A 26,676-nucleotide genomic window follows, 5' to 3' on the forward strand; every position below is an offset into this window, starting at 1 on the left:
GTGTAAAGGTAAACTCTTAATTAATGAGGCAAACTATTAAAATGGGGATTTCTTAGGAGCTCGGCCAGTTAAGAGGTTAATGTTCCTACATTGCAATAGATCAACATGGTGTATCAAAAGAGATCTATAAGGCATCATGAGGGTGGGCTTGGGTTTGAATGGACATTAACTAGGAACTATCGTGGCCTCTGCAATTACTACACCTCATCAAAGCCTTAAACTGATAGCAGTCAACAGGCGTGTATGTCTGTTGCTGTCTCTGGTCTCCTTGTTTAACTAGTTAATAGTTGAAATATTCTCATACTAGCATAATTCCCCCAACCTACGTTAACTTATGAATTCACTATGCCCCACTACCTTGGCCCCAAGCAATGGGGTACCAGCTCAACATGACAATGGAGGGAGAACTATAGAAGAGCAGCTAGCAATAAAGAAAGAGGTGAAGCCATTTATGTCTAGCAATGAAATGGAGCATTCAACAACCTTAGATAATGAAAGATAGAGTAAAAAAAAAATAAAAAAAAAATCTGCCTCATACCTAAACAGAGCTGATGCATGCAGGTAGCCGTCACCTGATCTTTCTATCTCCAATTTGAGGGGCATCGATTTACACCCACATGTAGTGAAGATACATATCCTATAACCTATATATATATATATACTATATGTAATATAAACAACCTCTAGTTAATTGTGAGCTTCATAATATACCTCGTGGTAAGAGGGAATATAAACTAATAACGGGTCCAAGCATATATCTGTGCAGTCAGATTTAGTGATAATATATAATCTAGCAAGAACAACATTTGGTAACATGCAACTTATTAAAACAACGTGCAGTGGCATTTAACTTATAAAAAAACATCATTCTGGGCACAAACCAGATGTGTCCACAGCAGTAAGCAGTCCAGGAACACTAGTGGAAAATGTTCTGAGGGATTAACCAACACCGGATCATCATAGTAGCTGTATGAAACTCCCTGTATAGATCGAGTGCCAGAAGACTCGAAAGTCAGAGGAATTACCCAAAACTGCTGCAGATGGGAGCGCTTCTTCAACATTAGAGCCCTTTCTGTTTTCAGTGTGAGTACTTTCTGCCGTAATTAAAAGCTGCCCTTCCCTTGGTAGGCCTCTTCTCTGTATAGTGTTGTGCTCATAGCTCCAAAGAGATCTGTGATCCAATAGAAGTGCTGTAGTTGTCGACCATTCTTCCCCTAAACTCAGCTTTTTCAGGGTTGCTGTTAAAATATTGCTCCTGCTGGTAACCCCTTTGGATTTCTGATCACCTTGTGGGAGTACGTGCTGAGGCCTCTTTATAACCGCCGGAGGATCTTCATCTTGTGTAAGCCGTATAGGGACCTCTTGTGAAACCACAGTTCCCATCTTCTCTTTTGCTTGTATTTGAGTGGGATGTGTAGGTCAGTTATGAGCCGGGTATAGTTGTTTTATCACTATGCTTAATTGAGTTTCTAGGTCCAGAAAGTGTTCAGTGATTAGCTTCTGTACACTAGCCCACCAGACTTCCACAGACTCCATGCTGATGCGACTGGTTTCGCTGACCATTTGGCTCGTCATTGCCAGTCTGATATATGTAAGGAGGCTAGTTTTAAATAGTAGTTTAGCACAGTTTTAGCAGTTTATCTCAAACTGCTCTACCCATATGACCGGTGGGGGGTGTTAGATGTCTGAGGAATAGGCCACCACCTTGACTTCTAACGGTCCAGTCTAGGGCTCCAACTTGGGTCCTGTACAAAAATGGGGGTATCTTTTAATGTAGGAAAGGATCCCACTTGCCGTTCTGGTGATTTCAGGATTGGATTCTTGAGTTAGAAGCAGATAACTGGTGGATTATCTATCTCAAGCATGGAGCTTCTAGTTTATGCGACCAGTCATGGCCGCTGCCCGGACACATCCCCTACTGCTCCAGTATTTGATTAGTTTGCTCAGTATGTCCATTAGTCTGTGGATTTTAGTCTGAAGCAAGGGATTCTGAAATGCTAACACTGGAGAAAAGTATTTTCAACAATAGGATGTAAACTGTGAACCTCAGTCAGAAAAAAACATATTCTGTGGTAAACCGTGTAAACAGAAAATGTATTTAAAAGAAGAAACTCATAACAACAATTGGGTAAAAAAATTATATAGAGATATATATTAAGTTATAACTTTAACCAAAATAGTGATAATTAATTACATAAAAGGAAATACACTGTACACTAGCCAGTAAGCAGATGGATTTAGACTCAAGCAGTCTCTCAAGGACGAATTTTGTTTATTGAATGACCTCATAGAAAACAGAAAAAAATGTCCATAGTTTGAAACTGTGAATGATATGTAAATATGCAATCTGGGTGGAATGGTACTAACATGTACTAGAGCTACTATAGCTCTAACATGTGCGCTCAGTAAAATGGATTCAATCGTTTGTAGGGGATTCCTATTTTTTATTAAAATATTAAAACATAACATATAAAAATTTGAAAAACAATAAACATTGTTGCCCAATAGCAGTCTGTAAAAGTCACTCTGTGATTAATACATTACCCTGTCCTCTCACAGTTTATATGCTTCCATGTAACAGCTGCGAGTTACCAAGATGTTACAATTTGGCCAGTGTTTGTGTCATTTGTGACAACGTGCAGTGTAGCTCCGCCTCTGATCTACATTTCACCTTTTGGGCTTTGTCAAGGATGATGATTTTGTGGGGTCTTGATGTTTTTAAACGTCCTCCTGTTTGCTGATCGGTCCTTGTTGATGAACACGTTTGGGACTTATAAGTCCCATTAAAAACTTGCCATATATGGATTGTGAAATGAATACATTTTACGTGCACAAACCATAAAAATACAAAATATATTACACTTGTCACCTAAATGGTGATCTAATATATGGATGGTAATGCAAATTTTATAAATCAAGAAGATAAATTAAAAATATGGATATATATAAACATAAGTTCATTATGAGATTCGAACCAGGGTTTTTCATGTCCCAGATTATAAATTAAACCACCAAGTCACCATTGGCTCTTTTCAGTATTTTAAGATTTTGTCATATATATTTTCAAACAATATAAGATTGTTTTTAAAAAGGCTTAATATATAAGCTTTTATTCCTGAATGGCATAGGATCTTTCAAAAAAACATTCTAATTATATTTAAACATTATAACAATAATATACTTGTATTAGATTCCACATAGAAAAAAGTTCTACAAAGAAAAAATAGATTTTTTTTTCAAAGCTCTTTAGCTATCCACCCATATTAACACATGTGAAATTGATTCCTAAAAAAACACTGTATCAATATCCCTACAAGAAATGATAGATTTCAAAATCCATATTTAACCTTTTAGGAATTAATTGCAATATTCATTGCATCTCTTGTTTTCTTAACTGATTATTAACACCAGCCCATCTCCAATGTTTTTTAAGTGTTTAATGCCCATAAATCTTAATCCATGTGGGTTTTTATGTTTCTCCTTAAAATGTTCTGATACAGTGTTTCATATAACCAGCTTTTATATTTCTAAAGTGTTCACTAATACAAACATGTATGTCTAGTGGTCCTTCCCAAATATTGGAGGTTACATGGGCACTGTAATAGATACACAACATATTTGGAGTGACATGCTATTATACTCTTTAGAATTAACTTTATAATTAATTTATTTCCCAATAAATCCAGTTTGTGTTCTTGGTTGGGGGATATTTTGACATCCTATACATGGACCAAATCTATAGAATCCTACCAGATCATTGTGTAACCAGGTAACAAAACAAAAATGGTGTCATACTCATCAGAAGGAGGCAACAACCATGACCTTTTAATATTTTGACAACAGTTATATAAAAGAAGCATTATATAAAGAAGGATTATCCTCACCATTAGGACTTGACAAATACCAAAAGGTTGAAATGTGTTGTCTGTTTTGATGGTCTGTGCTGCTTACTGTAGAGTCCCTGCTAGACATACGGAGTAGGAGAGGACCTTCCTTTGTTTTATGTCACTGGGGAGATTTCTGATGTATGCCAGCTTACCAATGATCCTGTGAGTACAGTGAATTTATTAGCATTGAAGCTTTGTTGTGTATTTACTTCATCCATAGGTTGGCAAAACAATAATAATGGTACTAAGTGGGGATCTTATAGAAGTACTGAACAGTACTGGACATTACAGTACATTCTGTACACCATTTGATTAGACTTTTCTACGGTTGTTCGTATAACATAAATTTTTCACAAACTTTCGGTTTCTCACTGAAATTATTTACACAGCTTGTGCAATTATGGCATAAATGGTTGTAAATTCTTCTCTGGGATCCCCTTTGTTCAGAAATAGCAGACATATATGGCTTTGGCATTGCTTTTTGGTAATTAGAAGGCCGCTAAATGCTACTGTGCACCACACGTGTATTATGCCCAGCAGTGAAGGGGTTAATTTGGGAGCATGTAGGGAGCTTTTTGGGGTAATTTTAGCTTTAGTGTAGGGTAGTAGACAACCCCAATTATTGATCTAGGCCCATTTTGGTATATTTCATGCCACCATTTCACCGCCAAATGCGATCAAATTAAAAAAAAACGTTACATTTTTCACAATTTTAGGTTTCTCACTGAAATCATTTACAAACAGCTTGTGCAATTATGGCACAAATGGTTGTAAAAGCTTCTCTGGGATCCCCTTTGTTCAGAAATAGCAGACATATATGACTTTGGCGTACATCTTAAGTACTGGCAGAAAGTCTGCCAGTACTAAAATAAAAACTTTTATTTTAGGACAAAAAACTTTTATTTTAGTACTGGCAGACTTTCTGCCAGTACTTAAGATGGCGGGGACAATTGTGGGGTGGGGGAGGGAAGGGAGCTGTTTGGGAGGGATCAGGGGGTCTGATGTGTCAGGTGGGAGGCTGATCTCTACACTAAAGCTAAAATTAACCCTGCAAGCTCCCTACAAACTACCTAATTAACCCCTTCACTGCTAACCATAATACACATGTGATGCGCAGCAGCATTTAGCGGCCTTCTAATTACCAGAAAGCAACGCCAAAGTCATATATGTCTGCTATTTCTGAACAAAGGGGATCCCAGAGAAGCATTTACAACCATTTGTGCCATAATTGCACAAGCTGTTTGTAAATGATTTCAGTGAGAAACCTAAAATTGTGAAAAATGTAACGTTTTTTTTAATTTGATCGCATTTGGCGGTGAAATGGTGGCATGAAATATACCAAAATGGGCCTAGATCAATAACTGGGGTTGTCTACTACCCTACACTAAAGCTAAAATTACCCCAAAAAGCTCCCTACATGCTCCCTAATTAACCCCTTCACTGCTGGGCATAATACACATGTGGTGCACAGTGGCATTTAGCGGCCTTCTAATTACCAAAAAGCAATGTCAAAGCCATATATGTCTGCTATTTCTGAACAAAGGGGATCCCAGAGAAGAATTTACAACCATTTATGCCATAATTGCACAAGCTGTTTGTAAATAATTTCAGTGAGAAACCAAAAGTTTGTGAAAAAATTTGTGAAAAGGTGAACGATTTTTTGTATTTGATCGCATTTGGCGGTGAAATTGTGGCATGAAATATACCAAAATTGGCTTAGATCAAAACTTTGGGATGTCTTCTAAAAAAATATATACATGTCAATGGATATTCCGGGATTCCTGAAAGATATTAGTGTTCCAATGTAACTAGCGCTAATTTTGAAAAAAGTGGTTTGGAAATAGCAAAGTGCTGCTTGTTTTATGGCCCTATAACTTGCAAAAAAAAGCATAGAACATGTAAACATTGGGTATTTCTGAACTCAGGACAAAATTTAGAAACTATTTAGCATGGTTTTTTTTGGTGGTTGTAGATGTGTAACAGATTTTGGGGGTCAAAGTTAAAAAAGTGTGTTTTTTTCCATTTTTTCCTCATATTTTATAAAAAATTTTATAGTAAATTATAAGATATGATGAAAATAATGGTATCTTTAGAAAGTCCATTTAATGGCGAGAAAAACGGTATATAATATGTGTGGGTACAGTAAATGAGTAAGAGGAAAATTACAGCTAAACACAAACACAGCAAAAATGTAAAAATAGCCTTGGTCCCAAACAGACAGAAAATGGAAGAGTGCTGTGGTCATTAAGGGGTTAATGTACACTAATGTTACACCAGATATGAGTTGCACTGGTGTGACACTGTGTCCTGGCAGGCCCTGAAACGCACACGCGTGAAGGAAACTGACTGCTATTATTTTACAGTCAAATTTCTAGTTTTTTTTTTAACCCCTTAAGGAACAAGGCCATTTTTCAATTTTTTTCCCTTAAGGACCAGGGCTATTTTTACATTTCTGCGGTGTTTGTGTTTAGCTGTAATTTTCCTCTTACTCATTTATTGTACCCACACATATTATATATCGTTTTTCTCGCCACTAAATGGACTTTCTAAAGATACCATTATTTTCATCATATCTTATGATTTATTATTAAAAATATTATAAAATATGAGGAAAAAATGGAAAAAAACACACTTTTTCTAACTTTGACCCCCAAAATCTGTTACACATCTACAACCACCAAAAAACAACCATGCTAAATAGTTTCTAAATTTCGTCCTGAGTTTAGAAATACCCAATGTTAACATGTTCTTTGCTTTTTTTGCAAGTTATAGGGAAATAAATACAAGAAGCACTTTGCTATTTCAAAACCACTTTTTTTCAAAATGAGCGCTAGTTACATTGGAACCCTGATATCTGTCAGGAATACCTGAATATCCCTTGACATGTATATATATTTTTTTAGCAGACATCCCAAAGTATTGATCTAGGCCCATTTTGGTATATTTCATGCCACCATTTCACCGCCAAATGCGATCAAATAAAAAAAAATTGTTCACTTTTTCACAAACTTTAGGTTTCTCACAGAAATTATTTACAAACAACTTATGCAATTATGGCATAAATGGTTGTAAATGCTTCTCTGGGATCCCCTTTGTTCATAAATAGCAGACTTATATGGCTTTGGCGTTGCTTTTTGGTAATTAGAAGGCTGCTAAATGCCACTGCGCACCACACGTGTTTTATGCCCAGCAGTGAAGGGGTTAATTAGGGAGCATGTAGGGAGCTTGTAGAGTTAATTTTAGCTTAAGTGTAGTGTAGTAGACAACCCAAAGTATTGATTTAGGCCCATTTTTGTATATTTAATGCCACCATTTCACCGCCAAATGCGATCAAATAAAAAAAAATTGTTCACTTTTTCACAAACTTTAGGTTTCTCACAGAAATTATTTACAAACAACTTATGCAATTATGGCATAAATGGTTGTAAATGCTTCTCTGGGATCCCCTTTGTTCATAAATAGCAGACTTATATGGCTTTGGCGTTGCTTTTTGGTAATTAGAAGGCTGCTAAATGCCACTGCGCACCACACGTGTTTTATGCCCAGCAGTGAAGGGGTTAATTAGGGAGCATGTAGGGAGCTTGTAGAGTTAATTTTAGCTTAAGTGTAGTGTAGTAGACAACCCAAAGTATTGATTTAGGCCCATTTTTGTATATTTAATGCCACCATTTCACCGCCAAATGCGATCAAATTTAAAAAAAACTTAAATGTTTTCGCAATTTTAGGTTTCTCACTGAAATTATTTACAAACAGCTTGTGCAATTATGGCACAAATGGTTGTAAATGCTTCTCTGGGATCCCCTTTGTTCAGAAATAGCAGACATATATGACTTTGGCGTTGCTTTTTGTTAATTAGAAGGCTGCTAAATGCCACTGCGCACCACACGTGTTTTATATGTAGGGAGCTTTTAGAGTTAATTTTAGCTTAAGTGTAGTGTAGTAGACAACCCAAAGTATTGATCTAGGCCCATTTTGGTATATTTAATGCCACCATTTCACCGCCAAATGACTTTGGCGTTGCTTTCTGGAAATTAGAAGGCCGCTAAATGCTGCTGCGCATCACACGTGTATTATGGCTAGCAGTGAAGAGGCTAATTAGGTCATTTGTAGGGAGCTTGCAGGGTTAATTTTAGCTTTAGTGTAGAGATAAGCCTCCCACCTGACACATCAGACCCCCTGATCCCTCCCAAACAGCTCCCTTCCCTTCCCCACCCCACAATTGTCCCCGCCATCTTAAGTACTGGCAGAAAGTCTGCCAGTACTAAAATGAAAGGTTTTTTAATTTTTTAAATTTTTTTAGCATATTTACATATGCTACTTTGTAGGATCCCCCCTTAGCCCCCAACCTCCCTGATCCCCCCCAAAATAGCTCTCTAACCCTCCCCATCTGCCTTATTGGTGGCCATCTTGGGTACTGGCAGCTGTCTGCTATTATTTCACAGTCAAAAAAGTGTTGTTTTTTTTAAATGTACACTACTGTTACACCTAGGGTTTCCACCTGTCCCTTAAAATACAGAACACTTATAAGTTACACCTGCTGCAGGGCTTTTTGGGGTGCCGTCCTTACAGCAGAGATCAGATGAGTCCTTCAGGACTGAAGTGGACACTGAATACACTAGCCTAGCTATCGATTTCCCTATTAAATCAGCAGCAGCTACACTGTCCCTCCTCTCACTAAGAATGCAGCTTCCGAATGAATCTAAAATGGATGCTGTCCAGGAGGTGGGAGGGTCTGGGAGGGAGGGTCTGCTGCTGATTGGCTGGAATGTGTCTGCTGACTGTGAGGTACAGGGTCAAAGTTTACTCAATGATGACGAATAGGGGGTGGACCGAACATCGCATATGTTCGCCCGCCGCGGAGAACGCGAACAAGCTATGTTCCCCGGGAACTATTCGCCGGCGAACTATTCGCGACATCACTACCCTACACTAATGAACTAGCACACTTGAGAACTACACATGCTGTGGGTACCCTTAATATAAGTTCCAACATTTCTGCAATTAAGGGTAATGAATACCTATTTGTTGAAGGCTCAACCCACCATCCTTCTTCAGGAAGATCCTATTCCTAACTAGAAAAGTAGATGGACAAAAAAAACTCCTTTAGCCAAATTTTATTCGGTATAATCATTAAAGGGGTATAAAACCAAATTTTGTTTCTAATGATTCAAATAGGGCATGAAATTGTAAGCAAATTTCTAATTTAAACCAAAAAAGGAAAGAAAAAATACATATATATATATATATATATATATATATATATATATATATATATAGGTACCAAAAGAATGACACAGACAGCACTTGCAGTGAAAAAAAATATGAGTATAATTTTATTTAAACCTCATAAAACACTGGTGGGACCAAACTTGGTCTTTTTCTGTAAAATATTTAAAAGACAATGTGGGAAATACAGTACTGTATTATAAATGCTATATGGCACAAAAGATACAGTTCTCCTGTCACATAAATATATACCAAAGCTCAGGCAAAATGAAAGCTCACTCTCTCACACTGATTGTCTGTAACTGACAGTCCATTTATAACAAACACATTAGATGAAATGCAAATAGAATGATGGTGATGAAAATGAAAGCTCTTAGGCCTAGATTTGGAGTTCGGCGGTAGCCGTCAAAACCAGCGTTAGAGGCTCCTAACGCTGGTTTTGGCCGCCCGCTGGTATTTGGAGTCAGTGATTAAAGGGTCTAACGCTCACTTTTCAGCCGCGACTTTTCCATACCGCAGATCCCCCTACGCCATTTGCGTATCCTATCTTTTCAATGGGATCTTTCTAACGCCGGTATTTAGAGTCGTTTCTGAAGTGAGCGTTAGAGCTCTAACGACAAAACTCCAGCCGCCTGAAAATAGCAGGAGTTAAGAGCTTTCTGGCTAACGCCGGTTCATAAAGCTCTTAACTACTGTACCCTAAAGTACACTAACACCCATAAACTACCTATGTACCCCTAAACCGAGCTCCCCCCACATCGCCGCCACTCGATTAAAATTTTTTAACCCCTAATCTGCCGACCGCCACCTACGTTATACTTATGTACCCCTAATCTGCTGCCCCTAACCCCGCCGACCCCTGTATTACATTTATTAACCCCTAACCTGCCCCCCACAACGTCGCCGCCAGCTACTTAAAATAAATAACCCCTAATCTTCCGACCGGAGCTCACCGCTATTCTAATAAATGGATTAACCCCTAAAGCTAAGTCTAACCCTAACACTAACACCCCCCTAACTTAAATATAATTTACATCTAACGAAATAAATTAACTCTTATTAAATAAATTATTCCTATTTAAAGCTAAATACTTACCTGTAAAATAAATCCTAATATAGCTACAATATAAATTATAATTATATTATAGCTATTTTAGGATTAATATTTATTTTACAGGCAACTTTGTAATTATTTTAACCAGGTACAATAGCTATTAAATAGTTAAGAACTATTTAATAGTTACCTAGTTAAAATAATAACAAATTTACCTGTAAAATAAATCCTAACCTAAGATATAATTAAACCTAACACTACCCTATCAATAAATTAATTAAATAAACTACCTACAATTACCTACAATTAACCTAACACTACACTATCAATAAATTAATTAAATACAATTCCTACAAATAAATACAATTAAATAAACTAGCTAAAGTACAAAAAATAAAAAAGAACTAAGCTACAAAAAATAAAAAAATATTTACAAACATAAGAAAAATATTACAACAATTTTAAACTAATTACACCTACTCTAAGCCCCCTAATAAAATAACAAAGACCCCCAAAATAAAAAATTCCCTACCCTATTCTAAATTAAAAAAGTTACAAGCTCTTTTACCTTACCAGCCCTGAACAGGGCCCTTTGCGGGGCATGCCCTAAGAATTTCAGCTCTTTTGCCTGTAAAAGAATAAATACAATACCCCCCCAACATTACAACCCACCACCCACATACCCCTAATCTAACCCAAACCCCCCTTAAATAAACCTAACACTAAGCCCCTGAAGATCTTCCTACCTTGTCTTCACCATCCAGGTTCACCGATCCGTCCTGAAGAGCTCCTCCGATGTCCTGATCCAAGCCAAAGCGGGGGGCTGAAGAGGTCCATGATCCGGTCAAAGTCTTCATCCAAGCGGGGCAGAAGAGGATCTTCCATCCGATTGAAGTCATCATCCAGGCGGCATCTTCTATGGTCTTCCATCCGGAGCGAAGCGGCAGGATCCTGAAGACCTCCAGCGCGGAACATCCATCCGGACCGACGACTGAACGACGAATGACTGTTCCTTTAAGGGACGTCATCGAAGATGGCGTCCCTCGAATTCCGATTGGCTGATAGGATTCTATCAGCCAATCGGAATTAAGGTAGGAATTTTCTGATTGGCTGATGGAATCAGCCAATCAGAATCAAGTTCAATCCGATTGGCTGATCCAATCAGCCAATCAGATTGAGCTCGCATTCTATTGGCTGTTCCGATCAGCCAATAGAATGCGAGCTCAATCTGATTGGCTGATTGGATCAGCCAATCGGATTGAACTAGATTCTGATTGGCTGATTCCATCAGCCAATCAGAAAATTCCTACCTTAATTCCGATTGGCTGATAGAATCCTATCAGCCAATCGGAATTCGAGGGACGCCATCTTGGATGACGTCCCTTAAAGGAACAGTCATTCGTCGTTCAGTCGTCGGTCCGGATGGATGTTCCGCGCTGGAGGTCTTCAGGATCCTGCCGCTTCGCTCCGGATGGAAGACCATAGAAGATGCCGCCTGGATGATGACTTCAATCGGATGGAAGATCCTCTTCTGCCCCGCTTGGATGAAGACTTTGACCGGATCATGGACCTCTTCAGCCCCCCGCTTGGGCTTGGATCAGGACATCGGAGGAGCTCTTAAGGACGGATCGGTGAACCTGGATGGTGAAGACAAGGTAGGAAGATCTTCAGGGGCTTAGTGTTAGGTTTATTTAAGGGGGGTTTGGGTTAGATTAGGGGTATGTGGGTGGTGGGTTGTAATGTTGGGGGGGGGTATTGTATTTATTCTTTTACAGGCAAAAGAGCTGAAATTCTTGGGGCATGCCCCGCAAAGGGCCCTGTTCAGGGCTGGTAAGGTAAAAGAGCTTGTAACTTTTTTAATTTAGAATAGGGTAGGGAATTTTTTATTTTGGGGGTCTTTGTTATTTTATTAGGGGGCTTAGAGTAGGTGTAATTAGTTTAAAATTGTTGTAATATTTTTCTTATGTTTGTAAATATTTTTTTATTTTTTGTAACTTAGTTCTTTTTTATTTTTTGTACTTTAGCTAGTTTATTTAATTGTATTTATTTGTAGGAATTGTGTTTAATTAATTTATTGATAGTGTAGTGTTAGGTTAATTGTAGGTAATTGTAGGTAGTTTATTTAATTATTTTATTGATAGGGTAGTGTTAGGTTTAATTATATCTTAGGTTAGGATTTATTTTACAGGTAAATTTGTTATTATTTTAACTAGGTAACTATTAAATAGTTCTTAACTATTTAATAGCTATTGTACCTGGTTAAAATAATTACAAAGTTGCCTGTAAAATAAATATTAATCCTAAAATAGCTATAATATAATTATAATTTATATTGTAGCTATATTAGGATTTATTTTACAGGTAAGTATTTAGCTTTAAATAGGAATCATTTATTTAATAAGAGTTAATTTATTTCGTTAGATGTAAATTATATTTAAGTTAGGGGGGTGTTAGTGTTAGGGTTAGACTTAGCTTTAGGGGTTAATCCATTTATTAGAATAGCGGTGAGCTCCGGTCAGCAGATTAGGGGTTAATAATTGAAGTTAGGTGTCGGCGATGTTAGGGAGGGCAGATTAGGGGGTTAATACTATTTATGATAGGGTTAGTGAGGCGGATTAGGGGTTAATAACATTATTATAGTAGCGCTCAGGTCCGCTCGGCAGATTAGAGGTTAATAAGTGTAGGCAGGTGTCGGCGACGTTGTGGGGGGCAGATTAGGGGTTAATAAATATAATATAGGGGTCGGCGGTGTTAGGGGCAGCAGATTAGGGGTACATAGGGATAACGTAGGTTGCGGCGGTTTACGGAGCGGCAGATTAGGGGTTAAAAAAATATGCAGGGGTCAGCGATAGCGGGGGCGGCAGATTAGGGGTTAATAAGTGTAAGGTTAGGGGTGTTTAGACTCGGGGTACATGTTAGAGTTTTAGGTGCAAACGTAGGAAGTGTTTCCCCATAGGAAACAATGGGGCTGCGTTAGGAGCTGAACGCTGCTTTTTTGCAGGTGTTAGGTTTTTTTTCAGCTCAAACAGTCCCATTGTTTCCTATGGGAGAATCGTGCACGAGCACGTTTTTGAGGCTGGCCGCGTCCGTAAGCAACTCTGGTATCGAGAGTTGCATTTGCGGTAAAAATGCTCTACGCTCCTTTTTTGGAGCCTAACGCAGCATTTGTTTGAACTCTCGATACCAGAGTTAAATTTATGGTGCGGCCAGAAAAAAGCCCGCGGAGCGTTAACAGCCCTTCTACCGCCAAACTCCAAATCTAGGCCTTAGTGTATACAACACCTTTTCCTTCCACATCCAGATCCAGTTAATTTTAGATTGTGTGATCAATGAAACTGTCACAAGTTATCCACATTTAACCCCTTAATGACCGCAGCACTTTTCCATTTTCTGTCCGTTTGGGACCAAGGCTATTTTTACATTTTTGTGGTGTTTGTGTTTAGCTGTAATTTTCCTCTTGCTCATTTATTGTACCCACACATATTATATACCGTTTTTCTCGCCATTAAATGGACTTTCCAAAGATACCATTATTTTCATCATATCTTATAATTTATTATAAATTTTTTTATAAAATATGAGAAAAAAATAGAAAAAAAACACTTTTTCTAACTTTGACCCCCAAAATCTGTTACACATCTACAATCACCAAAAAACACCCATGCTAAATATTTTCTAAATTTTGTCCTGAGTTTAGAAATACCCAATGTTTACATGTTCTTTGCTTTTTTTTGCAAGTTATAGGGCCATAAATACAAGTAGCACTTTGCTATTTCCAAACCATTTTATTCAAGACTAGCGCTAGTTACATTGGGACACTGATATCTTTCAGGAATCCCTGAATATCCTTTGACATGTATATATATTTTTTTAGAAGACATCCCAAAGTATTGATCTAGGCCAATTTTGGTATATTTCATGCCACCATTTCACCGCCAAATGCGATCAAATACAAAAAATCGTTCACTTTTTCACAAACTTTCGGTTTCTCACTGAAATTATTTACAAACAGCTTGTGCAATTATGGCATAAATGGTTGTAAATTTTTCTCTGGGATCCCCTTTGTTCAGAAATAGCAGACATATAGGGCTTTGGCATTGCTTTTTGGTAATTAGAAGGCCGCTAAATGCCGCTGCGCACCACACGTGTATTATGCCCAGTAGTGCAGGGGTTAATTAGGGAGCTTGTAGGGAGCTTGTAGGGTTAATTTTAGCTTTAGTGTAGTGTAGCAGACAACCCAAAGTATTGATGAAGGCCCATTTTGGTATATTGCATGCCACCATTTTACCGCTAAATGCGATCAAATTAAAAAAAAACGTTGAATTTTTCACAATTTTAGGTTTCTCACTGAAATTATTTACAAATAGCTTGTGCAATTATGGCACAAATGGTTGTAAATTCTTCTCTGGGATCCCCTTTGTTCAGAAATAGCAGACATATATGACTTTGGCGTTGCTTTCTGGTAATTAGAAGGCCGCTAAATGCTGCTGCGCATCACACGTGTATTATGGCTAGCAGTGAAGGGGTTAATTAGGTAGTTTGTAGGGAGCTTGCAGGGTTAATTTTAGCTTTAGTGTAGAGATCAGCCTCCCACCTGACACATCAGACCCCCTGATCCCTCCCAAACAGCTCCCTTCCCTCCCCCACCCCACAATTGTCTCTGCCATCTTAAGTACTGGCAGAAAGTCTGCCAGTACTAAAATAAAAGGTTTTTTTATTTTTATTTTTATTTTTTTAAAGCATATTTACATATGCTGGGGGTGTAGCATCCCCCCTTAGCCCCCAACCTCCCTGATCCCCCCAAACAGCTCTCTAATCCTCCCCATCTGCCTTATTGGGGGCCATCTTGGGTACTGGCAGCTGTCTGCCAGTACCCATTTTGCAAAATAAAAAGTTTTTTTTTTTGTTTTTATTTTTAGTTTCTGTAGTGTAGCTTCCCCCCCCCCACAGACCAACCCCCACCACCTGCCTGATCTTTTTACTGCCAACTTTATTTCCCCTTTTTAGTAAATTTTAATGGTACTTTTTCTGTAGTGCAGCGGTTCCCACCCGCTCCCTCCCGTGCACGCGCCCGCCCCCACCCCCCGTGCACGCGCGCGTGCCCGTGCGCGCCCCCCGGGCATTCCCGCCCCCGATCCTGCCCCCCTCAGCATCATCCGGGGCCATCGATGGCCGCCACCCGCCTCCCACACCGGCTCCTATCCACCCACAAACGTAGCCGTTAATGTCCGGTGCAGAGAGGGCCACAGAGTGGCTCTCTCTGCATCGGATGGCTACAAATGGTTATTGCAGGATGCCTCGATATCGAGGCATCACTGCAATAACCGGAAAGCAGCTGGAAGCGAGCAGGATCGCTTCCAGCTGCTTTCCACACCGAGGACGTGCAGGGTACGTCCTCAGGCATTAACTGCCTTTTTTTTGAGGACGTACCCTGCACGTCCTCGGTCGTTAAGGGGTTAAATTATGTGCACATTGTAGCTTTAAAATCGCAATATTGGAACAAAAAAAGGCATTCCTTGTTAGCAATACGACTTCAATAGTATACAGATACTTATCGCTGCTCCGGTGTAGAAAGTGCTTGAGGCATGTATTCTGCTGCTTTGATGGTTCTTACAGGTCTCCTTGCAATTTGGGGATTCCCCCCTGGGACCTGCTACCACAACGTCCAGCCGACACAGATCACAGCAATCGCAATCACATTTTAAACAACCTTGTGGGAAGCTGCACTTGCGTCCTGAGCTTGTGATTATTGTGGCTTTTGTCAGCTGGACGTTGTGGTAGCAGGTCCCAGAAGGGAATCCCATAATTGCAATGTAATTTGTATATATAAACAGAAATATACAAAGCATGATCCTAATTTGTTAAAGTAACACAGAAGTGTAACAAAACTCTGTATTGCACTGGGCTTGTCTCTCCATATATAGAAATGAGACAGATCTCGCAGTGCTGGAGAGTTTCAGCCTTTATCTTTTGAATATTCAGTGAGTTCAGCCCCAGTGAAGTCTGAAATGCATTTTTTTTTTCTTAGCTGGAGAACCTTAAATATCAGGGCCAAAAAGAGAAGCACTCTACCAGGAACGAACAACAGCTCAGTAGCTTGCTCTGTGGCGAGTTACCACCTAGGAGCAGCTTCTTTTGGCCCAGTTGTGCTTTTCACAGAGGAAAACTTTTCTGAAGTTTATCAGTCTGATCCCGCCTAGTAAAGTCAGTCCAACCAGTTCTTTGAACAAGGAACATGACTAGCAACAACATACTACTGGGAGCTAGCTGGTGAATAGTGGCTTCATGTATCTGGCTCACCAGATATGCTCAGCTAGCTCCCAGTAGAACATTTCTGCTTCTTCAACCAAAGATACAAAGATAATGAAGCAAATTAGATAATAGAAATAATCAGAAAGTAGTTTTTAAATTGTATGCTCTATCTGAATTGTGAAATAAACATTTTGAGTGTTATGTCCCTTTAAACATATTAGCATCTCAACTCTGCTCAGATCTTTATTTCAACTACTCATATTAAATACATTACTGTAATTATTTAGCAATTTTCCAATGCCATACTACATCTTTATATACAACATAACTTGGTAATATTATCACTAAAGAAAATGAATCATTAATACAGATGCTTCATATAAAGATAATTGTCAATACTAAAAATTTCTTAAATATCATGCAAGATTGTCAAAATCAACTTTTTAATATGTGTTTAATCTCCAGGTCTGAACTTGAAAATTGTTGTAATGCTACTGGAAGACTAATTGTAACTCAAGAGAACACTCAGATTGGACATGTTTTTAATTATGAATCAAAAGAAAAGAAAACTATCACTGTAAATGAAGACATCTTTCAAATGCTTCCAAAAGTAAACCCCCTCTTTATTTATGGTGGAAGCTTGATCTTTTGCTTTTATAACTTTAACATCTATCCACTCTCTTTCCCACATTTCCATTACAATAATAAACAAGTGGGGGAAAAATAGGGCAACATTTTAGCTATGTTTATTTAAAAGGACAGTCTACTCTAGAATTGTTATTGTTTCTTTTTTCAATGGGATAAACTACTAGCAACAAGAACATATATTTCCTCTAGACCCTCTCCACTGTCCCGTCTAATAAATAACCCCGAACTTCCCTTCCTCCCACCTTTTAAGGCCATAATAAGATACTCTCCTCAGCTCCCCACACACACCTGGAAAAATATCATTGGCAAAGGGAAAATTATCTTGAGACAGAAAATACTGGAAAGGGAAGATTGGATCCCTCTTTCATGGTTCATACATACACAACTATTGCATTACTTATCATGAGATGCAGGACATAGAAGGTACAACGCTATTTTATTGCAGAGCATAGAAGTATACAGCTTGTACAACACATCCGACTTAGTAACTGCGACCTAGACAATAACGGCCCTAAACCACGTCCACATCCAGTGACGTCACTTCCCACTCTCTTCGCATTACTTATCTACACAAAAACAAAAAAGAAACATCACCCGACCCCTTACAGCTTTTGAAACACTATGATCACTACAACACCCTCCCCGTCAAACAATTTAATCTATTTAGAAATTGCTACCGGACACAGGGACAAACTCCCTCCCTTCTTACATCCTACACAAATGGAACTCAGACTTTGGACTTGACATTACTAAAGAATGGACGAAAATCTTTACACACCACAAAAAGGCCTCGGTCTCAGCCAAAATTCAGGAGATGAACCACAAGTTCTTATACAGGTGGTACTTAACCCCTCAGAGGCTACATAAAATCTATAAACACACTAGTGGAAAGTGTTGGCGAAATTGTAACGAGGAGGCTGATCTTTTAGACATTTGGTGGCCATGTAACAAACTAGGGACATATTGAAAAAACATAATAATGCACATAAACAAAACTCTCTCCTTCCACATCCCAATGAACCCAAGCATCCTTCTTTTTCATAACATACCAAAAGTCAAAGATGATGCTAAAATCTAATTATTTTACATAATGATTAACAGTGCTAAAATCTTGATAAAATACCACAAAGGTGGAAATCACAAGAAACACCTACACTCACTTTATGGAAAAAAATAAGTTAATGCCTTGCTCACACTGGAGAGATACAATTTCTACAGGATGGGCAAAATAGTCACTCATGAGATGATGCTCATAAGATGGAATGCCGCTAAAAACACATAAAAAAGATCAAAACTCCATGTAATTACCTTACGCTGCCTTGCATAATTGCTGCCTTGCCCGTTCCCTCTCAGGTCCCCCCCTCTCCCCTTCCTTAATTATAAAACACAGATTACTGCTATAACATCAGCACTCAAACACACAATGGGTCACTGGTCCCCCTTTGTGTCCTATATGAAAATCACATTGTCAAAAATGTTTTGCAACATATCTTTGTTAATTTTTTTTTACCCTCTCTGTCTATCGGCTAGATTACGAGTTTTGCGGTTCAGCTATACTGCTGAAAAATTGGACACTGCACGTGGAATGGCTGTGAACGCATATTACGAGTTGCGGAGTTAGAATAGTTATGTTAGGTTAATTTATAGTTTAAACTTATTTTTTTTTTATTTCACAGGTAAGTTTTTATTTTTTTAAAGATAGTTATATTGTAATTTTAATTTAAAGTTAGTGGGGTGTTAGGTTTAGGGGTTAATAGTTTAATAAACGCCTAGATTACGAGTTTTGCGTTAGAGATTATGCAGTGCTAACGAGCAGTTTATGCTCACCGCTCACTTACAGACAGCGCTGGTATTACGGGTTTTTACAAATCCAGCATTAACCGCAAAAAAGTGAGCGAAGAGCAAAATTTTGCTCCACATCTCATCTCAATACCAGCACTGCTTACGTTAGCGGTGAGCTGGCTGAACGTGCTTGTGCACGATTTCCCCATAGGAATCAATGGGGGAGAGCCGGCTGAAAAAAAACCTAACACCTGCAAAAAAGCAGCGTAAAGCTCCTAACGCAGCCCCATTGATTCCTAAGGGGAAATACATTTATGTCTACACGAAACAAGAAGCGCATGAGACATGCGCAAAACATGTTAGCTAGTTCAAGCTACCCTTGTTAAAACTACTTAACAGAAGAATAAACCTATTGCACTGGCTATCTGTCCGGATTTGTTCTCTTTTTTTCAAGTCTACACGAAACACCCTAACATGAACCCCGAGTCTAAACATCCCTAATCTTACACTTAATAACCCCTAATCTGCCGCCCCCGACATTGCCGACACCTGCATTATATTATTAACCCCTAATCTGCCGCTCCGGACACCACCGCCACCTACATTATATGTATTAACCCCTAATCTGCTGCCCCAACATCGCCGACACCTACATTATATTTATTAACCCCTGCCACCCCCAATGTCGCCGCAACCTAACTACACTTATTAACCCCTAATCTGCCTCCCCCAACGTCGCTGCCACTATAATAAAGATATTAACCCCTAAACCTAAGTTTAACCCTAACCCCCCTTAACTTAAATATAATTTAAATAAATCTAAATAAAATTACTATCATTAACTAAATTATTCATATTTAAAACAAAATACTTACCTATAAATAAACCCTAAGATAGCTACAATATAACTAATAGTTACATTGTAGCTAGCTTAGGGTTTATTTTTATTTTACAGGCAAGTTTGTATATATATTTTATATTTAATAACTACCTAGTTAAAATAAAGACAAATATACCTGTAAAATAAACACTAACCTAAGTTACAATTACACCTAACACTACACTACAATTAAATTAATTATCTAAATTAAATACAATTAATTACAACTAAATAAAATTATCTAAAGTACAAAAAAAAAACCACTTTATTACAGAAAATAATAAACAAATTGCAAGATTTTAAAACTAATTACACTTAATCTAATCCCCCTTACAAAATAAAAAAGCCCCCCCACCAAAAAAAAATCCCTACCCTACACTAAATTACAAATAGCCCTTAAAAGGGCCTTTTGCGGGGCATTGCCCCAAAGTAATCAGCTCTTTTACCTGAAAAAAAATTACAATTCACCCCCCCCAACATTAAAACCCACCACCCACACAACCAACCCTACTCTAAAACCCACCCAATACCCCTAATACTGGGCAGAAGTGGTCCTCCAGATGGGCAGAAGTCTATATCTATATGGCATCTTCTATCTTCAGCCATCCGGCGCAGAGCGGGTCCATCTTCAAGACATCCGACGCGGAGCATTCTCTTCTTTCCACGGCCGACGACTGAATGAAGGTTCCTTTAAATGACGTCATCCAAGATGGCGTCCCTTCAATTCCGATTGGCTGATAGAATTCTATCAGCCAATCGGAATTAAGGTAGAAAAAATCCTATTGGCTGATGCAATCAACCAATAGAATTGAACTGGCATTCTACTGGCTTGTTGCATCAGACAATAGGATTTTTTTCTACCTTAATTCCGATTGGCTGATAGAATTATATCAGCCAATCGGAATTGAAGGGACACCATCTTGAAAGAAGAGGATGCTCCATGTCGGATGACTTGAAGATGGGCCCGCTCCGCGCCGGATGGATGAAGATAGAAGATGCCATCTGGATGAAGACTTCTGCCCGTCTGGAGGACCACTTCTGCCCGGTTAGATGAAGACTTCTCCCGGCTTCGTTGAGGACTTCGGCCCGGTTGGGTGAAGACGTCTCCCGGTAAGGTGATCTTCAGGGGGTTAGTTTTTTAAGGGGGGATTGGGTGGGTTTTAGAGTAGGGTTGGTTGTGTGGGGAGTGGGTTTTAATGTTGGGGGGGTAATTGCACTTTTTTTTTTTCAGGTAAAAGAGCTGATTACTTTGGGGCAATGCCCCACAAAAGGCCCTTGTAAGTGCTATTTGTAATTTAGTGTAGGGTAGGGCTATTTTTATTTTTGGGGGGCTTTTTTATTTTGTTAGAGGGATTAGATTAGGTGTAATTAGTTTAAAAATCTTGTAATTTCTTTATTATTTTCTGTAATTTAGTGTTTTTTTCTTTGTACTTTAGTTAATTTTATTTAATTGTAATTAATTGTATTTAGTTTAGGGAATTTATTTAATTATAGTGAAGTGGTAGGTGTAATTGTAACTTAGGTTAGGTTTTATTTTACAGGTCAATTTGTCTTTATTTTAACTAGGTAGTTATTAAATAGTTAATAACTATTTAATAACTATTCTACCTAGTTAAAATAAATACAAAATTGCCTGTAAAATAAAAATAAACCGTAAGCTAGATACAATGTAACTATTAGTTATATTGTAGCTAGCTTAGAGTTTATTTTATAGGTAAGTATTTAGTTTTAAATAGGAATTATTTAGTTAATTGTAGTAATTTTATTTAGATTTATTTAAATTATATTTAAGTTAGGGGGGTTAAGTTTAGCGTTAGACTTAGGTTTAGGGGTTAATACATTTAATATAGTGGCGGCGACGTTGGGGGTGGCAGATTAGGGGTTAATAAATGTAGGTAGGTGGCGGCGATGTTAGGGACGGCAGATTAGGGGTTAATAATATTTAACTAGTGTTTGCGATGCGGGAGTGCGGCGGTTTAGGGATTAATATATTTATTATAGTGGCGGCGATGTCCGGTTCGGCAGATTAGGGGTTAAAATATTTATTTTAGTGTTTGCGATGTGGGGGGCTTGGTTTAGGGGTTAATAGGTAGTTTATGGGTGTTAGTGTACTTTTTAGCATTTTAGTTAAGAGTTTTATGCTACGGCGTTGTAGTGTAAAACTCTTTACTGCTGACTTAAATGCGGTACCAGGCTTGACAGGAGAGGGTGTACCGCTCACTTTTGGTCAGACTCACAATACTGGCGCTATGCAAGTCCCATTGAAAATATAGGATACACAATTGACGTAAGTGGATTTGCGGTATTTCCGAGTCAGGCCAAAAAAGTGAGCGGTAAACCTGTACCTGCAAGACTCGTAATACCAGCGGGCGTCAAAACGCAGCGTTGGGACCTCTCAACGCTGCTTTTTAACCCTAACGCACAACTGGTAATCTAGGCCATAGTGTTTTGCGATGTGGGGTGCCAGCGGTTTAGGGGTTAATAGCTTTAGTTTAGTAGTTACGATGTGGGGGGCTGGAGTTTTAGGGGTTAATACTTTATTATAGTGTTGGCTATGTGGGGGGCTGGTGGTTTATGGGTTAATTGGTTTATTTTGGTGTCGGCAATGTCGGGGAGTGGCAGATTAGGGGTTAATAACTTTTATTGATGTCGGGGTGGCGGAATATTGGTTAATAACTTTTATTAGTGTCGGCGATGTCGAGGAGCAGCAGATTAGGGGTTAATAACTTTTATTAGTTTTGGGGATGTCGGGGAGCGGCGGATTAGGGGTTAATAACTTTTATTAGTGTCGGCGATGTCGGGGGGCGGCGGAATAGGGGTTATTAACTTTTAGTAGTGTCGGCGATGTCTAGGAGCGGCAGATTAAGGGGTTAATAACTTTTATTAGTATCAACGATGTTGGGGGTGGCGGAATAGGGGTTAATAATTTTTTTTAGTGTCGGCGATGTCGGGCAGCCGCGGATTAGGGGTTAATAATTTTTATTAGTGTCAGCGATGTTGGGGAGCGGTGGATTAGGGGTTAATAACTTTTATTAGTATTGGCGATGTCGGGAAACGGCAAAATAGGGGTTAATAACTTTTATTAGTGTTGGCGATGTCAGGAGCGGCAGATTAGGGGTGTTTAAACTAGGGGTTTATGTTAGGGTGTTAGGTTTAAACGTAACTTTCTTTTCCCCATAGACATCAATGGGGTTGCGTTACGGCGATCTCCATTCCACGATTGCAGGTGTTAGTTTTCTGTTTATGGGGGAAAGCGTGCACCAGCACGTAAACTCAGCCCTTGGCTTTTGTGCAGTATGGAGCTTAACACACCATAACGCACAGCACAAGAAGGTTTTTCAGTAACTCGTAATGGCAGCGCTATGGACAGTGCAATAATGCAAATTTTTTGGCGTTATTTTCGCACACAGGTTTAGTGCAAAACTCGTAATCTAGGTGTATGTTATATATTCTTGCAACAAATTTTACATCCTATATATAATAGCATATAAGCGAGATAACTCGCCCAACAAATATAAACTTTACCCACAACAAAGGACAACAAACATATTTTAAGTTCTATCCGGAATTGTAAGAACTTTAGACATGTGCAAGGCCAAAAATTTAGTTTAGTTTAATTTTCATTAGTTAAATAAATAATTTCGTTTCAGCAAATTAGTTAAGTTTAAAAAAAAAATTAGTTTCTTCAAATTAGTTATGTTAAGCTAAATAGTTTTTTCGGATCCGTTCGTTTTTTAGGATCCATTCTTTATTCATATTCATTATTCTATTCTGAAGTTTAGAATAGAATAATGCATATGAATAATAAATGGTTCAGAAAAAACAAAAGGATCCGAAAAAAAGATTTAACTTAACATAACTAATATCCCGGTGATTGCCGAAACAAAATTATCTAAAACCGCCACCACCACCCACATCGCTGACACTAAATAAAGCTATTAACCCCTAAACTGCCATCCCCCAACATCGCCAACACTACCTAAACCTATTAACTAATAAGCCACAACCCCCCCACATCGCCGACACTAAATAAACCTATTAACCCCTAAACCACTGTTCCCCGACATCGCTGACACTAATTAGGGGTTAATAGGTTTAATAGGTTTAGTTAGTGTTGGTGATGTCGGGGAACGGCGGTTTAGGGGTTAATAGCTTAATTTAGTTATTTAGTTAGTGTTGGCGATGTCGGGGAACTGCGGTTTAGTTTAGAACAATAAAAAATTCCGAATATGAATAAAGAATGGATCAGAAAATTCAGAAACTGATATGTTAATTGTCTGAATTTTTCGGAATTTCAGTTATGGTGCCAATTCGGAAATTCGGATTTATTAGAATCTCCAAATCGGCCAAAATTTGGCGGAAAACTAAATTCGACCGAAACGAATTGCACATATCTTTTTGCAACAAATGTCAGCTTAATTTTTATTCAATGATCTGTATTGCTATACAGTATGTTGTAATGCCAAATATTTTTCAATAAAAAAAAAATTTAAACCAAAAAAAAAAAAGATGGATAGATAGATAATCCATTGATTACCCATTTCCAAGTTTTGCGTAACAAACATGGTTATATTAATACATTTTTTACCTCTGTGATTACCTTGTATCTCTGCAGACTGCCCCCTTATTTCAGTTCTTTTGACAGATATGCATTTTAGCCAATCAGTGCTGACTCCTAGGTAAATCCACAAGAGTGAGCACAATGTAATCTACATGGCACAGATCAGCTAGCAGTGTCTAGCTGTGAAAAACTGTCAAAATGCACTGAGATAAGAGGTGCCCTTCAAGGGCTTAGAAATCCACAAGAGTGAGCACAATGTAATCTACATGGCACAGATCAGCTAGCAGTGTCTAGCTGTGAAAAACTGTCAAAATGCACTGAGATAAGAGGTGCCCTTCAAGGGCTTAGAAATTAGCATATGAGCTTACCAAGATTTAGCTTTCAACAAAGAATACCAAGAGAACAAAGCAAATTTGATGAAAAAAGTAAAATGGAAAGTTGTTTCAAATTGCATGCACTATCTGAATCATAAAAGTTCAAAAATTTGACTAGACAAATGCAAATTAGAGCAATTTATATTAAATAATCTGAATATATTTCTATTTATTATATAATATTACCTGCAGTAATAATGTTAATAAAACTGAGGTAATCTTAAATTATATCTTTTTCTTATAGAAATCACCATTCCCAAAGAAACCAATTAAACAATGTGCAGTGGTCGGTAATGGGGGAATATTATACAAGAGCTCTTGTGGTTCTGAAATTGATCAAGCAGATTTTGTGTTCAGGTATGGAAGATTCTTCAAGTCCTTTAGCATTTTGCAACAAAATATGTGCACTGATTTTTAAACGGTTGCGCTCAAGCACAAACAAAACCCTGCACTCAAAGTATTAGTGTGACTGGAAACCTAAAGTGAAAGGGTTAAAAAAAGTTGCATAAAACACATCACAAACACATTACATATATATATAGACAAGTATGTGCAAGGATATATGTACAAACTCAAGCATTAATAATAATTAAAAAAAAAATAAAAAAAAATATGACTCCTAGAAATACAAATACACATTAATTTCTGTGAAAGTATCAGTATCATATAACAAATCAATATAAAAGTAACTTTCTATGAGATATTCGGTTAGATTACGAGTTTTGCGTTATGAGCGGCTCGGGGCTAACTTGCAAGTTATTTCCACCACTCACCTCCCTATAGTGCTGCTATTACAGGTTTTCATAAACCCGGTGTTAGCAGGCAATATTGCAGCGTTGAGCAAAATTGAACTCCATACCGCACTCAAATACCAGCGCTGCTTTGAGCTGGTTTTAGTCTGTATATATATATATATATATATATATATATATATATGTATAAATGTGTATACTTGTGTATTTATGTGTTTATGTGTATGTGCACACGTGTATATCTATCTATCTATATACAGTATATATATATATATATATATATTGGTGGGAAGAGCGGTATTAAGGCGCACTGTTCATAAGAATAATAACCAATATATTATTAATAATGGTGTCAGAGTAGTGGGTATAGTGCAAAAATCTGAATATTTTGATGTAGATTGTTCTATATGATATATGTAGTACAAATATTTGTACCAGCGGCATCTGGATGAGTTATACCCAAAAATGTTTGCTAATTATATAATGTATAGGATGGGGTACCAGCCAGGTCAATATGACATCCTAAAAAATTCCTTCCTTCACAGTTAGAAATATGGATAAACACTTAGTATAACATAATAAAGTTCACAAAATTCACAGGTGTTCTTAGTCCCAAAGCTCAAGTAGATATATGTAGAGTTAATAAATAAAAGTTCTTTGTCTAATCCTTATGTTGTAAGTAAATGCCCACTTACTAGATAAAACCTCAATCCTATGAGGTAAGTGGGAAGCATCTTTAGTAGATACAGTTGTCCCCCAGCAATCTGGAAACACTGCTTCTCTGCCTCTTTGGTGTGGTTAGAAACACTGCTTTCCTGCTTCCTTAGTATGGTAGAGATTTCTTTCTCCCTCCTTCCAGTTGGCTTAGATATTCACTCAGCTCCCAGTAGTCCGTGATGTGGAATACATAGATAAGGGAACACAAATATGGCAAGGATAGTGCAACACTGTTGTACAAGTTTAAAACATATATTTATTTCATATGTAAAAAATGCTCACATTCTTCCACCTCAATCCAGTATGAGGTATCAGTTAGGCATAGTAGTGCAATATAACAGGTGCAAAATTCCAAAAAATGAATAATCAGAAATGCAGGAAAAACGGCATACAAGCAGTTAATAAGATACAGTTCAGTATATCTTTGTTCAAATCTCTCCTTACGCGTTTCAAAGGTTTCAAATAATGGGTTACCTTCTTCATCAGAGGAATATTACATATTAAAACAGTTCTTATATATATAAAGGAACGAACATAATAAAT

At 38.0% G+C, this 26,676-nt stretch overlaps 1 protein-coding gene across 1 annotated transcript in view; it reads left to right on the forward strand.

Annotated features, from left to right (window-relative positions):
• LOC128664748 (alpha-2,8-sialyltransferase 8F-like) overlaps positions 1-26,676 on the forward strand; it is a 96,795-nt gene that overhangs the window by 22,826 nt on the left and 47,293 nt on the right. The window contains exons 3-5 of the mRNA XM_053719555.1: positions 15,784-15,944; positions 16,885-17,029; positions 24,909-25,021. Coding sequence (XP_053575530.1) covers positions 15,784-15,944; positions 16,885-17,029; positions 24,909-25,021 — 419 coding nt within the window. The remainder of the gene's footprint in view (positions 1-15,783; positions 15,945-16,884; positions 17,030-24,908; positions 25,022-26,676) is intronic.

Source organism: Bombina bombina, chromosome 6 (assembly GCF_027579735.1).
Source record: "Bombina bombina isolate aBomBom1 chromosome 6, aBomBom1.pri, whole genome shotgun sequence".
NCBI lineage: Eukaryota > Metazoa > Chordata > Amphibia > Anura > Bombinatoridae > Bombina > Bombina bombina.